The 18,252-nt window shown below is 44.0% G+C and overlaps 1 protein-coding gene and 1 long non-coding RNA gene across 5 annotated transcripts in view; one reads left to right on the top strand and one right to left on the bottom strand.

Moving 5' to 3' along the window:
* LOC146080201 (uncharacterized) overlaps positions 1 to 9,563 on the top strand; it is a 33,516-nt gene extending 23,953 nt beyond the window's left edge. The window contains exon 3 of the long non-coding RNA XR_014474836.1: positions 9,392 to 9,563. This is a non-coding gene — a long non-coding RNA (uncharacterized LOC146080201). The remainder of the gene's footprint in view (positions 1 to 9,391) is intronic.
* A 3,020-nt stretch (positions 9,564 to 12,583) lies between these two features.
* Positions 12,584 to 18,252, bottom strand: part of DNAJC5B (DnaJ heat shock protein family (Hsp40) member C5 beta) — a 55,132-nt gene continuing 49,463 nt past the window's right edge. For all 4 annotated transcript variants that reach the window (XM_083187188.1, XM_083187186.1, XM_083187187.1 and 1 more), the window contains one exon: positions 12,584 to 14,727. In XM_083187188.1, coding sequence (XP_083043314.1) covers positions 14,633 to 14,727 — 95 coding nt within the window. In that variant the 3' untranslated portion in view covers positions 12,584 to 14,632. The remainder of the gene's footprint in view (positions 14,728 to 18,252) is intronic.

The raw sequence follows: 18,252 nt of genomic DNA, 5'->3' as shown, positions 1-18,252 counted from the left end.
ACACCGGAAGTGACGTATCGCGGGCGTGGAACGCATCACAGAGGTGTGTGCGTTTCAGATAATTAGACGAAGCTACCTGCAAACGCCACTAGGGGACGTGTGACGTGTCAGGTATCCAAATGTTCGAACGGGTATGTATAGAGGAAAAAAGGGTTAAAGAGACATGCGCAGCACGTGATCGGACTCGATCAGTATGCCGGCATATAACCAGCGTAGGTGCTGAAGGAAACCAGGCGCAGATTCATTAGACACGGTAGAGGGATCAACATAGACTAAATGTGTGATATCACCCATAATACCAGTGGCTATATGTGGAGGGCACACCAGTGGGTGGTATAAGGTATAATAACAATTGTGTTGCTAGTGTTATACCACCAGTTGCATAGAGGACCAGTGACAGAGCAAATTTAAGATATTTAAAAATATACAAACAAATGTAGAAAAATAGTAGGAAAATATAAGAAAATATAAGAAAATACAGAAAAATATGAAGATATAGTCAAACCAAACTGTACACATTTACACTTAAACGGAAATAGGAGATGAGGTGGGAGAAAAGAGCAGAACAACAGGACCAGAAAAACTTACAAAATTACAATAATGTGAACATTTCAAGCAGTCATTTGAGGAATATGTTGAGGGGGTTATTTTCATTCAAACCCCTTGGGGCAAGTGTCCCCAGTTCATAAATCCAGCGACTCTCCTTCTTTTTTAATAGGAGCCCACGATCACCACCTCTTGGGGGTGGCGGGATCCAATCAATCAGTCTGCATCGCAGACTTGCGACCTGATGCCCAGCTGCGAGGAAATGTCTTGGTATTGGTAAATCAGTTTTACCAGTTTCTATTGCTGTTCGGATTGAGTTCCTATGGTTCGCCATACGTTCCCTGAACTTCCGGGTGGTCATACCTGTGTATGCCAGCCCACAGGGACAGGTTAGGAGGTATATTACGTGGTCTAGGAGACAGTGAAGGCGGAATCGTATCTTGATTGGTTTCCCAGATAGTGGATGAGGGAAGGAAGGACCGGTAAGCATACCATTGCAAGTAGTGCAACCGGTGCATTTATAGCAGCCAGGACGCTGAGTGAGGAGCCAGGATGTGTTTTGTTTTGGTTCAGGATGCACTGTGGGGCGCATCAAAAGCTGCTTTAAATTCGGGCCCTTTCGGTATGCCATCATGGGGTGTGAGTATCTTTGTAGCTTCATGTTGTGGTCAGATGAGATCAATGGCCAGTTTTTATGCAGACTCTTGTTCAGTGTAGAGGATGCGTGGTTGAAAGTATTTACAAATGTCATACGAGGGTTCTTGTTGGGAGCTCTTGTATCTCCATCGTTTCGCTGTGCCATTCTGATCTTGGCTTTCTTGAGGCATCTGTTAAGGACATGTTTGGTATATCCTCGGTTCCTGAAGCGATCGGTCATTGCTCTCAGTTGCTCTTCCATGGTGTCTGTGTTACTATTGTTGCGCATCACCCGCATGTACTGAGACACTGGTAGATTCTCTTTTAGAGATGGAGGATGTTGGCTGCTTGTGGTCAAGAGTGTATTCCGGTCTGTAGTTTTTCGGAACAGGCTGGTTTGCAATTGGTTGTTAGATATGGTTACACAGATATCTAAAAAGCTGATAGAGGTTGTGTCGATGGAGTGGGTGAAGCGGATGGGGTTAGACAACCCGTTGAGATGAGCTATCATTTCCAAAAGTTCATTTTTTGAGCCTTGCCACACCAGAAATATATCATCTATGTAACGTTTGAAGATTGATATCTTCTCCCCGAATCTGGGTAGGATGTGTTGTTCTTCATACTCCTGCATGTATAGGCACGCATATGATGGGGCTAGGTTAGACCCCATCGCGGTCCCTGCAATTTGGATGTAGTACCGTTGGAGGTACATGAAGTGGTTACATCGAAGGATTAATGAGGCTAGGTCCACGAGGAAATCGGTCGGCGGGTGTGGAGTGTCACGGGTATCTAGTTTTTTCTTGAGTACCCGGAGGCCGTCATCATGGGGTATAACCGTGTATAAAGAGCTGACGTCCATTGTTGCCAGTAATGGTTCATGATCAAGGTTCACAGATTGCAGTTGTGTGATGAAATCACTGGAGTCTCGAATGTAGGTATGTCCAGAAGTTACCAGGGGTTGTAGAAAACAGTCGATGAAGATAGCCAGGGGTTGGAGCAATGAGTTGCGGGCTGAGATGATCGGTCTGCCGGGGGGATTAGTATCAGATTTGTGTATCTTGGGTAACGTGTAGATGATGGGGCACACAGGGAAGGGTACAGTGAGGAAGCTGTGGTTGTCTTGTGAGATCCAATGGTGTGATAGGGCGACGTTGAGCAGAGAGTCGACCCGGCGCTTGAAGTCAGGGATGGGGTTTTGTGGGACCTGCTTGTAGGTTTGGGTATCGGAGAGTTGGCGGAGGATCTCCGCATTGTACTGAGTCCAATTCTGGATCACTACTGCGCCACCCTTATCCGCCGGACGGATCACTATTTCTTTATTGCGTCTGAGAGTGGTTAGGGCTGTTCTTTCTGCGGCTGTCAAGTTTTGGTAAGTAGGTTTCTGTGTAGTATTTTGAATGTCAATTTCAATCATTCTGGTGAAGGTCTTGATGGATGGGTTTGAAGAGATCGGGTCGAAGGCTGAAGGTGGTTTGAGTTTTTTTGGGGCGATGGTTGCTACTGTATTATTGCCGAAGTGTTCTTGGAGTCTCAGTTTCCTGCTGAATTTGTAGAGGTCTACTGATGCCTCAAATGGGTCAAAGTTGTTAGTTGGGACAAATGACAAGCCCTTAGTCAGGAGGGAAATCATCGGTGTAGTCAGAGTCAAATCGGAGAGGTTAAAAATCAGATCTTCGCTTGTCTGCGTACCCTTTTGCCCAGAGTTTCCTCGACGGGGGTGTGGCCTCTGCCTCTTCCTTTTCCTTGTCGATTGTTCCTGCCACGGGGGCCGCTGGGGCCGGAATCTAAAAAATCTGACTGTGTGCCAGATTGTTCCGTGTCTGAGGCTGAGGTGGAGGAGCCTGTGTTAAGGCGATAGGGGTTCCTTTGGCCCTGCCTCCTATTCCTGTAGGGGCCCTGTTGGCGACGTGTACCCTGGTCACCGGATAGCCACCGGTATACGTTGTGATTCTGGTAGTCCGTGGTGACAGTGGCTAATTTATTTCGCTTGAATGCGACGAGGTCACGTTTGTACTCTTCAATTTGGACCCTCAATTTCTCGATTAGATTGCAGCTTTTGTCACTCTTGATGGCTGCTAGATGTGTGATGCCGAATGTGTCGATGTTACTCTTGACTTTTTTCAGCTCTGATCCAACCTCCTCGACAACTAGGAGCATTAGATCGAGGGAGCACTTATTGAGCACTCCACACCATCGGCTGCAGAAGGTGGGATTATTGCGGCCGATGGTTGGGACGTTGGAGACGCGGAATCCTCGTGGGATGTATTTCTTCCGATGGTAGTCAGAGAGGAAGTGCCCGTGCAGGGTGAGGTCAGTCTCTCTCTTCTTCAATTTAAGTAGTCTGAGGTATAGGTCGTTTGGTGATTCAGTCGGCAGTGCGTCAAACTCTAGATGATCGAACAGAACCTTCTCTGCATCGTCATCCGTCAGAGAGACAATGCCTTGCTCCGCTTGGGATAGAAGTAGTTCATCCAAGAAACCAATGCCGCCAGTGGCCATTCCAGGTTATTTATATGTACACAATTTGGTGAATAAATGGTCAGAAGAAACACAGTAGAATGGTTGAAGAGAAAGAAAAAACAAGCAAACATGCATATATATAGTAAGAGATAAAAATAAGCTCTGTGTCCAATACTCTGTTTACAGAGGTGGTAGAAAAACAACTTCAGTGAGTTGTCCAGTACTGCCCCGGGTGCTGCCGGGTTGCAGAAGGTGTGGGTGACAGGTCAAGGATGCCTGAGCTTAGCCCTTGGTATCCAATAATAATGTTATAGTTGTAGACCGCACTCTCACTGGGGGAGGTAAAGCCAACGGTGGGGTGTCCTGTGAAGGGGTGCAGAGGGTACTCCGAACTCCAATGGACAGAAAGTGGTTTCTCTAAACTAGAGACACAGGCACTCGCCACTTTATCCAAAAAACAGTCAAGTTTTTGATAAAAATCAAATAGTGTTTTTATTCACAAGATGAGTAGACAGGTCAAAGGGATAACATCACCATGCTCCGACGTTTCGGTCCGTACATAATGGACCTTTATCAAGGAGCCTAAGTAAGCACAAAAACAATGTAAACAGCCCAAAAAGTGCCAGTACAAATTTAAGTGCTTAAACATGGTGTGGACATAGAAAAACTTACGGTACAGGTGAGTCAATGGAGGAATCAACAAGGTACAGGTGCGCTGCATGCAAACCAGCATGGAGCAGTGGTAGACATCCACTGAAGGAGCTGTGCTGGCCTGGTTTAAATAGCACAAAGCCGGAAGTCTATTTGCGCTGGGTCCCGCCGTTTCTGCCGGATGACGTCACATCCTGTGTGACGCGACCCGGAAGTGAGCGGCTGGAATGGACCGCAGGGTGATGCGCAAGCCAGTGCCGGATGTCCGGACACCGGAAGTGACGTATCGCGGGCGTGGAACGCATCACAGAGGTGTGTGCGTTTCAGATAATTAGACGAAGCTACCTGCAAACGCCACTAGGGGACGTGTGACGTGTCAGGTATCCAAATGTTCGAACGGGTATGTATAGAGGAAAAAAGGGTTAAAGAGACATGCGCAGCACGTGATCGGACTCGATCAGTATGCCGGCATATAACCAGCGTAGGTGCTGAAGGAAACCAGGCGCAGATTCATTAGACACGGTAGAGGGATCAACATAGACTAAATGTGTGATATCACCCATAATACCAGTGGCTATATGTGGAGGGCACACCAGTGGGTGGTATAAGGTATAATAACAATTGTGTTGCTAGTGTTATACCACCAGTTGCATAGAGGACCAGTGACAGAGCAAATTTAAGATATTTAAAAATATACAAACAAATGTAGAAAAATAGTAGGAAAATATAAGAAAATATAAGAAAATACAGAAAAATATGAAGATATAGTCAAACCAAACTGTACACATTTACACTTAAACGGAAATAGGAGATGAGGTGGGAGAAAAGAGCAGAACAACAGGACCAGAAAAACTTACAAAATTACAATAATGTGAACATTTCAAGCAGTCATTTGAGGAATATGTTGAGGGGGTTATTTTCATTCAAACCCCTTGGGGCAAGTGTCCCCAGTTCATAAATCCAGCGACTCTCCTTCTTTTTTAATAGGAGCCCACGATCACCACCTCTTGGGGGTGGCGGGATCCAATCAATCAGTCTGCATCGCAGACTTGCGACCTGATGCCCAGCTGCGAGGAAATGTCTTGGTATTGGTAAATCAGTTTTACCAGTTTCTATTGCTGTTCGGATTGAGTTCCTATGGTTCGCCATACGTTCCCTGAACTTCCGGGTGGTCATACCTGTGTATGCCAGCCCACAGGGACAGGTTAGGAGGTATATTACGTGGTCTAGGAGACAGTGAAGGCGGAATCGTATCTTGATTGGTTTCCCAGATAGTGGATGAGGGAAGGAAGGACCGGTAAGCATACCCATCCCTGACTTCAAGCGCCGGGTCGACTCTCTGCTCAACGTCGCCCTATCACACCATTGGATCTCACAAGACAACCACAGCTTCCTCACTGTACCCTTCCCTGTGTGCCCCATCATCTACACGTTACCCAAGATACACAAATCTGATACTAATCCCCCCGGCAGACCGATCATCTCAGCCCGCAACTCATTGCTCCAACCCCTGGCTATCTTCATCGACTGTTTTCTACAACCCCTGGTAACTTCTGGACATACCTACATTCGAGACTCCAGTGATTTCATCACACAACTGCAATCTGTGAACCTTGATCATGAACCATTACTGGCAACAATGGACGTCAGCTCTTTATACACGGTTATACCCCATGATGACGGCCTCCGGGTACTCAAGAAAAAACTAGATACCCGTGACACTCCACACCCGCCGACCGATTTCCTCGTGGACCTAGCCTCATTAATCCTTCGATGTAACCACTTCATGTACCTCCAACGGTACTACATCCAAATTGCAGGGACCGCGATGGGGTCTAACCTAGCCCCATCATATGCGTGCCTATACATGCAGGAGTATGAAGATCAACACATCCTACCCAGATTCGGGGAGAAGATATCAATCTTCAAACGTTACATAGATGATATATTTCTGGTGTGGCAAGGCTCAAAAAATGAACTTTTGGAAATGATAGCTCATCTCAACGGGTTGTCTAACCCCATCCGCTTCACCCACTCCATCGACACAACCTCTATCAGCTTTTTAGATATCTGTGTAACCATATCTAACAACCAATTGCAAACCAGCCTGTTCCGAAAAACTACAGACCGGAATACACTCTTGACCACAAGCAGCCAACATCCTCCATCTCTAAAAGAGAATCTACCAGTGTCTCAGTACATGCGGGTGATGCGCAACAATAGTAACACAGACACCATGGAAGAGCAACTGAGAGCAATGACCGATCGCTTCAGGAACCGAGGATATACCAAACATGTCCTTAACAGATGCCTCAAGAAAGCCAAGATCAGAATGGCACAGCGAAACGATGGAGATACAAGAGCTCCCAACAAGAACCCTCGTATGACATTTGTAAATACTTTCAACCACGCATCCTCTACACTGAACAAGAGTCTGCATAAAAACTGGCCATTGATCTCATCTGACCACAACATGAAGCTACAAAGATACTCACACCCCATGATGGCATACCGAAAGGGCCCGAATTTAAAGCAGCTTTTGATGCGCCCCACAGTGCATCCTGAACCAAAACAAAACACATCCTGGCTCCTCACTCAGCGTCCTGGCTGCTATAAATGCACCGGTTGCACTACTTGCAATGGTATGCTTACCGGTCCTTCCTTCCCTCATCCACTATCTGGGAAACCAATCAAGATACGATTCCGCCTTCACTGTCTCCTAGACCACGTAATATACCTCCTAACCTGTCCCTGTGGGCTGGCATACACAGGTATGACCACCCGGAAGTTCAGGGAACGTATGGCGAACCATAGGAACTCAATCCGAACAGCAATAGAAACTGGTAAAACTGATTTACCAATACCAAGACATTTCCTCGCAGCTGGGCATCAGGTCGCAAGTCTGCGATGCAGACTGATTGATTGGATCCCGCCACCCCCAAGAGGTGGTGATCGTGGGCTCCTATTAAAAAAGAAGGAGAGTCGCTGGATTTATGAACTGGGGACACTTGCCCCAAGGGGTTTGAATGAAAATAACCCCCTCAACATATTCCTCAAATGACTGCTTGAAATGTTCACATTATTGTAATTGTAAGTTTTTCTGGTCCTGTTGTTCTGCTCTTTTCTCCCACCTCATCTCCTATTTCCGTTTAAGTGTAAATGTGTACAGTTTGGTTTGACTATATCTTCATATTTTTCTGTATTTTCTTATATTTTCTTATATTTTCCTACTATTTTTCTACATTTGTTTGTATATTTTTAAATATCTTAAATTTGCTCTGTCACTGGTCCTCTATGCAACTGGTGGTATAACACTAGCAACACAATTGTTATTATACCTTATACCACCCACTGGTGTGCCCTCCACATATAGCCACTGGTATTATGGGTGATATCACACATTTAGTCTATGTTGATCCCTCTACCGTGTCTAATGAATCTGCGCCTGGTTTCCTTCAGCACCTACGCTGGTTATATGCCGGCATACTGATCGAGTCCGATCACGTGCTGCGCATGTCTCTTTAACCCTTTTTTCCTCTATACATACCCGTTCGAACATTTGGATACCTGACACGTCACACGTCCCCTAGTGGCGTTTGCAGGTAGCTTCGTCTAATTATCTGAAACGCACACACCTCTGTGATGCGTTCCACGCCCGCGATACGTCACTTCCGGTGTCCGGACATCCGGCACTGGCTTGCGCATCACCCTGCGGTCCATTCCAGCCGCTCACTTCCGGGTCGCGTCACACAGGATGTGACGTCATCCGGCAGAAACGGCGGGACCCAGCGCAAATAGACTTCCGGCTTTGTGCTATTTAAACCAGGCCAGCACAGCTCCTTCAGTGGATGTCTACCACTGCTCCATGCTGGTTTGCATGCAGCGCACCTGTACCTTGTTGATTCCTCCATTGACTCACCTGTACCGTAAGTTTTTCTATGTCCACACCATGTTTAAGCACTTAAATTTGTACTGGCACTTTTTGGGCTGTTTACATTGTTTTTGTGCTTACTTAGGCTCCTTGATAAAGGTCCATTATGTACGGACCGAAACGTCGGAGCATGGTGATGTTATCCCTTTGACCTGTCTACTCATCTTGTGAATAAAAACACTATTTGATTTTTATCAAAAACTTGACTGTTTTTTGGATAAAGTGGCGAGTGCCTGTGTCTCTAGTTTAGAGAAACCACTTTCTATATATATATATAGATATATTTGGTTGACGCACTTTCCTTAATGGGCAATGTCACGGGTCTTTTTCTGTAGAGTTGAACACCAATGAGTGTTTTTTGGAATGCATGTTATTGTTGTAGTTGTCCTTCCTTTGTTGTCCGCCAAAGTACTTTAATTGTATTAACTCAATTATATATTTGATGGTCAACTTAGAGACGTGCGGTTCAAATACTCCCGAACATAAACCATTTGCAACATTTATTAGCACAACATCAGATTGCCATGAGGTGCAGGAGGACTGTTAGTAGCTATGCACAACTAGAAAAATAGAGTTGTAGTGGATGAGCGCACAGATTCTTCCTTACAGTAAAACTTCACGTTTAATAAATTCTATTATAAAAACCTTTTTCCGTTTGTTTGTTTTTAATAAAGGAAAGAAGGTAAACGACAGCAATTATAGGTTAAAATATACAAATATATATATATATATCGTATCAACCAGGCACCAAACATTCTTAAATCGTGGTCCTTTGGGAAGTACAGTGACAGTAATCTAGCTCCAATGTTATCAATGTCAGACTAAGTGCCTGATGCAGAGGTGGAATCAATTTTAAGCAGAGATGGAAGCTTTACAGTAATATGCTAATGTTGCCGTTGCTGTTATTTATATTGAGAAGCCCAATGGGGGAACCTGAGGTCTGTTGCTTGTTTGTGAAGATGCAGACTTCAGAAGCACCGACAGTAGGTCGATAATTAACCTGCTGAGTAACCCGGGTTTTGCAGGTTGGAAGTTGTAAAATACCAGAGCCGTTATACAGATAGAACCATCCTCATTTAGCACTTTAATAGGATTAAGTGAGCCATAGCTGTCGGACTTAATCCTATGCTAATTCCCTATTGTATTGTTCTATGTATTGTATTGCAGCTGAGAACATTAGACCTTGGCTCACTATGGCTATCCAGAGAAGGCTGGCCGAAGAAGGCTCCATCGGCAACTTACAGGAAGGAAGCAGTGACAACATGGCTGCATGACTCATCACTGATGCCTGCCGCAAATTTCTCCCTGACTGTTACTCACTTAACGAATAAATCCTGACTGTGGCCACAGCATCATCTCTATATTTTGTATTGCAGGGGATCATTAGTTGTCTCCAGCGGCGGTAACTGCCCCTGGGCTGCAGCAGAGGCCACACAGTGCATAGGGAAGGCTGGTGGTTGTGGGGGGTGTTTAGCATAATGTGTGCTCTGGCTGGTTATCCCAGCTTTCGGCAGCAATGTGTGCATCACAGCCACTGTGGCTGCAACCAGCATTAGGCTTCTCTTCTCTTTCTACCCCAACACTTATGTGGAACTAGCCAATGGGAGTCTGGAGGTGGGCTTAAAGTGGAAGTTGAACAGAAGCTGAATGTTGAGTCCTAAGTGCAGTCATGATGGCAGTGATATACACCGCACTGCTGGTCTTCAGGATAACCAGCCAGCACATATCTATCACAAATTATATAACATGTACCTCTTCAAAGTCCTGTATGTTTTCTATAGCTGCAGCAGAAATCACAGAAAATGGTGAGGCGGACATTTTTCTGGTGATTTGCACATTTGCAATAGAGATTAGTCACCAGGAACATGGCGGGCACCATGTCTCAGGAGACCAGCATGTGCGTAGTAGCCTCAGGCACAATGAAAGAGTCTTAGTCAATTTTGATACAATCTCGACCGATTGTATGTAAATTCGGCATGTTTTGGCATTTTTAGATCTTTAGATTTTTAGATTCCGATCCGATGCGCATCCCTGCTGATCCTACCTGCTGCAGTCAGGATTTGAAAATAAATGATCCCTTCAACTGGGTACAGATCATGATCGGATCATATGCAGATCATGAGTAGATCATGTGCTCCAACAGATCGTGCGACCATCATATGGTAGGTAGGGCTTTAACAAGGTACAGGTGGGAGACATTCTTCATAGGAAGAGGAGCAACAGAACACGAGGACATGCACTGACACTAGAGGGAGGAAGATTCAGGGGAAATGCGAGGAAGAATTTTTTCACAGAAAGAGTAGTAGATAAGTGGAATAGCCTCCCAACAGAGGTGGTAGACGCAAATACAGTAGTACAATTTAAACATGCTTGGGATAAGCATATTGATATCCTTACAAAAAAATAAGGATCAAATATGGTTTGAGGTAACATGTTTAAAAAAAGGGGCAGACTAGATGGGCCAAGTGGTTCTTATCTGACGTCAAATTCTATGTTGTCTAACGATCTACTCATGATCATGATCGTTCTGGTGTGTACCCTACATTAGCAACAGATGTTTCTCTAGGGCATTGCTCACAATAAAGCCATCGGCCGTGCATAGCTGTTCTGCACTACCATGCACAGAACAGTACAGTGCAAGGCCTTCACTTAGCTGAACTGGATTACATACAGTAGTACAGTAAATAATACATTTTCAACATGGATGTCTCATCTTTTATAAATAACTTTTTTATCAAGTTTTGCAAATATGGGAAAGATGTTACAGAAGAGAACGTGGGCAAATATGTGTTTTATTCTTAGGTTGATCACAGTTGTATACTTGCAATCTAAACACAATAATTACAAGGATTTAGGGTTTATATGTACATTTAGACATACTTTGAGAAACTCTGGAAAGATTGTGATTTTGAACATTGTGTCAGCTTGTAAATATTTCCACACTCCAAAACCCCATTTCCTAGAAAGGACTGAAAAATACCATGCATGCACAGGGTTAGTGGAAGCACATTTGCTGGAAGCGCTTCAATCCCCGAAAAGTTGTCTCTCTCCAATTTTGACAATGGGCCTGATTCATGTTTGTACAGGAAATAAAGCAAAAGAGCAAGAAGTTATTGCCAGTGGGCAAAACCATGTTGCACTGCAGGTAGGGCAGATTTAACATTCAAAGAGATTTCATGGGGCGGATTGGGATACCGGGATACCATTGCCGGTCCCTCTATAAATGACCATTTTACCTACAAAAACGTGGCTGCCAGCATTGGAGCTTCTGCGCATAAGCCAAAGCAATGGTGCTCCACCTCTCCCAGGTCCTGCTCTATGGTTATCTCCCATGCGTCATGCAGACCCCATAATCCCTCATTCCTGCAGCCACGCTCGCAAGCTAGCTGCTTCTGTCAGCGGACAGCATTTGTTGTCGGGAACAGAGGGAGAGCAAGGCAGCAAGGGGGCAGGTCCCACATTCTGGGAGCATTGGGGCATGACCTAAACACCCGTGTGCTGCGCCTGCCGTCCTGTGGAGAGAATACCCTGCGGCTGCTGTGAGATGTTGACCAGTGTTACAGGTGGAACCTTTGTGAGGGAACACAAAGACTGCCGCAGCTGAGGCCCCATTATGAGCCCATGTACTATGTACTTTGTGTGTGTGAGTGAGTGTGATTATGAGCCCATGTACTATGTAGTGAGTGTGTGATTATGAGCCCATGTACTATGTAGTGAGTGTGTGACTGAGTGTGATTATGAGCCCATGTACTATGTAGTGTGTGTGTGATTATGAGCCCATGTACTATGTAGTGAGTGTGTGATTATGAGCCCATGTACTATGTAGTGAGTGTGTGATTATGAGCCCATGTACTATGTAGTGAGTGTGTGACTGAGTGTGATTATGAGCCCATGTACTATGTAGTGAGTGTGTGATTATGAGCCCATGTACTATGTAGTGAGTGTGTGACTGAGTGTGATTATGAGCCCATGTACTATGTAGTGTGTGTGTGTGTGATTATGAGCCCATGTACTATGTAGTTAGTGTGTGATTATGAGCCCATGTACTATGTAGTGAGTGTGATTATGAGCCCATGTACTATGTAGTGTGTGTGTGATTATGAGCCCATATACTTATGTACTGTGTAGCGTGCTTGTGTGATTATGAGCCCATATACTATGTAGGACCTGTCAGGGTGGTAAAAGGTTGTTGATAGTAGGAGTATAGTAAATTTGCCCGAATTTTCAGTTGAGAGGGGGGGGGGCTGACCCTAACCATCCCCAACCACCCCCTGTAGCCTGACCATGTCTCTCCCCACTAAAGACTAAACCTAATCCATGCACCCCACCGCCTAATCCTACCCCCCTCCCGCAGCATAATCCTAACTCCCCTACTCCCCACAGCCTAACCCTAAATCCCCACTGGTGCCTAAACCTAATCCCCTACTCCCCACAGCCTAACCCTAAATCCCACTAGTGCCTAAACCTAATTCCTACCCCTTCTGCAGCTTGTCTGTAACCCAGGATGGCAGCTGTCGAGATTCCAGCGGCAGCATCATGACCGCATCCTGTGCGCAGAGGTAGTAGTGATGTTTTACAGTGCAGTGTAACTTGTAGAGGAGACATTAATATAGTGTAGTATAAATCAGGTTCAGTAATGTAGTGGTGGGTATAGAGGGGTTAGTATTGTAGGGTATAGCGGTGTCAGTCATGTACTGTAGGGTATTAAGGGGTCAGTAATGTAGTGGCAGGTAAAGAGGGGTCAGTCATGTACTGTTGGGTGTAGATGTGTAAGTAAAGTGGTGGCGGGCATAGAAAGGACCATAATGTAGTGGCAGGTATAGCGGGATCAGTAATATAGTGGTGGTACAGAGAGATCAGTAATGAAGTGGCGGGTATAGCGGGATCAGTAATGTAGTGGCAGGTATATTGGGATCAGTAATGTAGTGGTATTTATAGCAGGATCAGTAATGTAGTGGCAGGTATATTGGGATCAGTAATGTAGTGGTAGGTATAGCAGGATCAGTAATGTAGTGGCAGGTATATTGGGATCAGTAATGTAGTGGTAGGTATAGCAGGATCAGTAATGTAGTGTCAGTATATAGGTATCAGTAATGTAGTGGCCGGTATAGCGGGATCAGTAATGTAGTGGTAGGTATAGCAGGATCAGTAATGTAGTGGCAGGTATATTGGGATCAGTAATGTAGTGGTAGGTATAGCAGGATCAGTAATGTAGTGTCAGTATATAGGTATCAGTAATGTAGTGGCCGGTATAGCGGGATCAGTAATGTAGTGGCGGGTATATTGGGATCAGTAATGTAGTGGTAGGTAAAGCAGGATTAGTAATATAGTGGCAGTATATAGGGATCAGTAATGTAGTGGCGGTATAACGGGATGAGTAATGAAGTGGCGGGTATATTGGGATCAGTAATGTAGTGGCGGGTATATTGGGATCAGTAATGTAGTGGTAGGTAAAGCAGGATTAGTAATATAGTGGCAGTATATAGGGATCAGTAATGTAGTGGCGGTATAACGGGATGAGTAATGAAGTGGCGGTATAGAGGGATGAGTTTAGGAACAAAAGAAGTGCAGATGCAACTGCAGCAAAGATTCAAGGATGGACAACATTGAGTTAAACTGAGAAACAGGCCCTCAAAAGATTCAACCCCCTAAAAAGACCCCACCCCTGACCCCATTAGGGCTGCTTTTCAATCCCAATCCGCCACCTGGAGATTTCAGTTTGGGTGGGGTGTGTTCAAGAAAAAAAAAAAAATTTCAGTGTAAAAAATAAAGCTGTCTAACATTTGTGGGCTTCACAAAAAGCAGGCAGTATTTACCCTGCACAGACAAAATCTAAATATATTGCACAATGTTTTTTTTCACACAAAGTTACTTATTTTTTCGTTTATTCTTAAAAACATGAATCAGGCCCAATGCCTCAATGTATCTTTCTGACAGTGTCTGAACAAAAGAAACAAATTACTTAACAATTATCTATAATTATTGTAGATGGGGTCATTTTCAGGCAGGGACAGTAGACAATATTGTCACCAGTTTTTAAGACTTTTCAAAAGACCTATTGTATCAAAGCTAAAGTGAATCCACGATGTTTGATATTTCTTCTTATTTGAATACAGATATACATGGAATATGCATTCCACATTCCACTTTGTAGACTGTTATCAATATATAGTAATCATATGATATTCATATATACATAAAACTTCCTTAAATCATATTTAAACAAACACTGTTCTGATTCAGTGATCATCAGTCAAAATTTGCATTATAAGCAATAACTCACATCCTACTATAAACTATTGCAGATATTACAAGCCAACTATGACCTGATAAATATAGTCCTATAATTTATAGTATGGGGAACTTTATTTCACATTCAGTTTAACTAGCAAAAACTTGTTTCCAGTTTTACGAGTCTGTTTGGTAAGTGTGTCGACTATCTCCAATCAACTGCGTTTTCTCGCTAGCATTTGACGGCTGCATTATGATTGGTGTATGTCCATCTAAAATGAAAAAAAAAAGCAAAATATACTGTAAGATATTATATTTGAGCTGTGAAATATTGAAGCAGGATAACTGTCAGGACGTTCCCACAGTCGGAATATTGGCTGTTTTTCGTTCCTTCCGACATGAAACTAGACAGTTGTTTACAGACTGTCGAAAGTAAACAACTGCGTATTGATGAAAAATGTCCGTGATCTCAACAATCCGCGTCCGTTTCTGACAAAACAGATCCGACTTGGGTACTTGTTTCCTAGCACGGTGCCCCCGATTTTGATCGAAGTGCATCTTATCGCATCTTATCGCATCTCATGCAAAATAGCGGCATGCGATGCATGCGATGCGATTTTTAATTGTAAAAGCACCCTCATGGGTGCTTACAATGTTAAATGCACCCCCATTGTCAACGCCACCCCCACTATCAACGCCAACCCGAAGCGTGGCGAGCGCAAGGAGCCCGCGAGGGGTGGCGGTACGCGTCCTCCGACCTTTTCATACCCCCACTATCCACATCAGCGTGGAGTTGATTTTAGATAGTGTGGCGAGCGCAGCGAGCCACCGAGTCCGAAGCGTGGCGAGCGGACACGGATTACTTTACATGTATTCTGCGTCCCCTCGCTGGGCTCGGCGCGATTCGGGCTCAGTGGCTCGCTACGCTCGCTACACTATATAACATTTACTCCACGCCGACGTGGATAGTGGGGGTATGAAAAGGTCGGAGGACACGTTGACAATGGGGGTGCATTTAACATCATAAGCACCCATCAGGGTGCTTGTACAATTAAACTCCCATCGCATCACATTTGCTGGCATTGTACAAGCACTCCTGTTAATTTAACGGGAAGATTGCATCACATCGCACGCATCGCATACCAGTAAATATGGTATGCGATGGGCTCCGTGCTAGGAAACAAGTACCCCGACTTGTTTTAAAATCGGATCTGTCTTGTCAGAAACTGCCTTCAATGCTGTCAATATTGGCAACATTGAATAGGGGATGGACGCAATTTGAATACCACCCCCCAGGTTGCAGCAATAAGATTTTTTTTTTTTTCGTTTCTTTTCATCCTGCTTGATTGACTTGCTATCACACTAGATAAACTATGTTTTTTTAACACAATTTGTAGATTTAGACTGTATTAAGCACATTGATCACACAATCATTAGATATATCAACAAATCCATTAGTCTTTTCTTGTGTTAAAGGATCATTTTATGCTTGGTCTCACTAAGGAGTCTATGTAGTAAGCCTTGCAAAAAGTGGAGACTAAGGGCTTTGCATGTGTAAGGATCTTATTGCGCATATGTGTGAGCCCAAATAGCGACAGATTGCAAAAAATCTCCTTACAATTTGATGGACAGGAAGTCAGCATTTGGGGGTACACAGACTAAGAAAGTCATTTGATGGTGAGTGAATTGCATATGGATTTGCAGCAAATAGCAATATTTTCACAATTCACCCACAGATACAGTATGCAGGTATTCACTCTGGTTGGGTGGCAGCTTATGACTGCGGATGAGTGATCAGGTCTAAATTAGGTCCTTAGTATCAACAAACCAGCTCCTAACTGTCAGTTTTCAAACACAGGGCAGATGTATTAAGCCTAGCAAAGAGATAAAGTGGAAGGAGAGAATGCACCAGCCAGTCAACTCCCAACTGTAATTTTACAACCACAGTTGATTGGCTGGAGAATTATCTCCTTTCACTTTATCTCCACTTTATCTCTTCACCGAGCTTATTACATCTGCCCCGTTGCCTGTAACATTGTAGTTAGGAGCTTAATGGCTGGTACTTTATCTCCATCTAGTTTATCTCTCTTCAAGACTTAGGGATTTGAATCTGTGTCCGATACACAGACCCTTCATGCACCAGTCCGACAATGGCAGGTATTCAATGCGGCCGGCGAGGGTGTAAAACAGCGAGGATTGCAGAAAACCAGCGATCCTCGCTGTTTAACCCCCACGCCGGCCACTCGCTCTATTCAACGTTCTGGGGAAATCCTCCCCGTCACAGGACGGCGAGAATTCCCTAAAACAGCGAGACCCGCGACTTATGCAGAAAACTCGCTGTATTTAGCTGCGAGTCTCGCTGCTTCTGGAGCCGCATACGCCATTTCCCCCCACTCAAAAAATGGAGCGAGGGGAAATTGGCGTATGTGGGGGCTGCGTTGAATACTGACAGGGCGAGCGGTGACAGCGAGCAGGAAGCTCTGCTCGCTGTCACCGCTCGCCCACGGCATTGAATACCTGCCAATGTGGTCTTCTACAATCTTACAGACAGGAAGTCTGGTGTGCACAGGATAACATGAGTACTTTTATTTTATTGCAAATATTTTTAATTCCTGAATCTTTTACAGATATAAGTCTGAATATTACTGTATATGTTGCTTTTTAATAAAAGATTGCGTTTCCTTGCTATACATAGAGACGTACCCATTGTATTTGTGGTTTTGTACAAAGCACAATAGTGTGACTAGAGAAATCTATGATTTAAAAAAAGAATCTCATGACAGCTACCATCTGAGGTTCTGACCGCTCCTGAATCATTGTGACAAACCTCTGCATAACATAACCTGGTGGAAACGCAGTTGTGTAATTACTTTTGCCCTTATTGTTTTGGGAAATTAAATCTCAGCCGGATTTACAAATATTTTTTGTGGCACAATGAACTCAAAACTCTAGATGATACATTTCTATAGGTTATTGTAACAATTCTATATAGCATTTTGCACTCTCTCGATAGATAGATAGATAGATAGATAGATAGATAGATAGATAGATAGATAGATAGATATAGCATCATATGGTTTTGCAGGTCTGTCAGTTTCACCAATATGATCATATGTGACACATTCAATTGAAATTGCAGATGGTTAAGTATTGGGGGGAAAAAATCATTTTCGGTATCTCAAAAAGGTAATTTGAAATATGTATGAAGTCTATGATATCAGACAGAAGTAAAGTCCCTATGATGTAATACACAGAGCTTCTAGACTGCAAATCCTCAGTCCCCATCACATTATGCAGATGAAGAGCCTCTTCTAGTACGCAAATGCACAGAGCCATTGGCTTTCCTGTGTTTCTTCTCACACTTCAAATGTTCATTTGCATTTTAAGAAATCAACCTGGTCATCTTTATAGGAGGAATATGAAGAAGGTAATAGAGAAAACAATTGCTAGAAACCTACTTAAATATATGATTCTCCCAAAAGCTGAAGCTGCATTACCAGTAACCTATCACACTTGTATCTTTTCCACTTTTTATAAACCATTGAATACAGTATTATTCCACGTCCAGTGCCCATTATTATGCAAATGATAAAAATAAAAAAGGGAGTTTTTAATGCAAGTAAAAGAATACAAATGGGTATAGGGCTAGGACCCATTTAAAAAAACAAGACACCTGCAAGAAAAGGGCTTCAAATAAGGATGGATTGGGAACTAAACGTGTCCCTATATAGTTTTGTAGAAGCGACCCGACATAGGCAGCAACAGAGGTATAACATGTCATAGCAGTGGCAAACGCA

This window comes from Crinia signifera, chromosome 5 (assembly GCF_055691185.1).
Source record: "Crinia signifera chromosome 5, ASM5569118v1, whole genome shotgun sequence".
Taxonomy (NCBI): domain Eukaryota; kingdom Metazoa; phylum Chordata; class Amphibia; order Anura; family Myobatrachidae; genus Crinia; species Crinia signifera.
The sequence above is the reverse complement of the archived record's forward strand: the minus strand, read 5'-3'. Positions and strand labels throughout refer to the sequence as shown.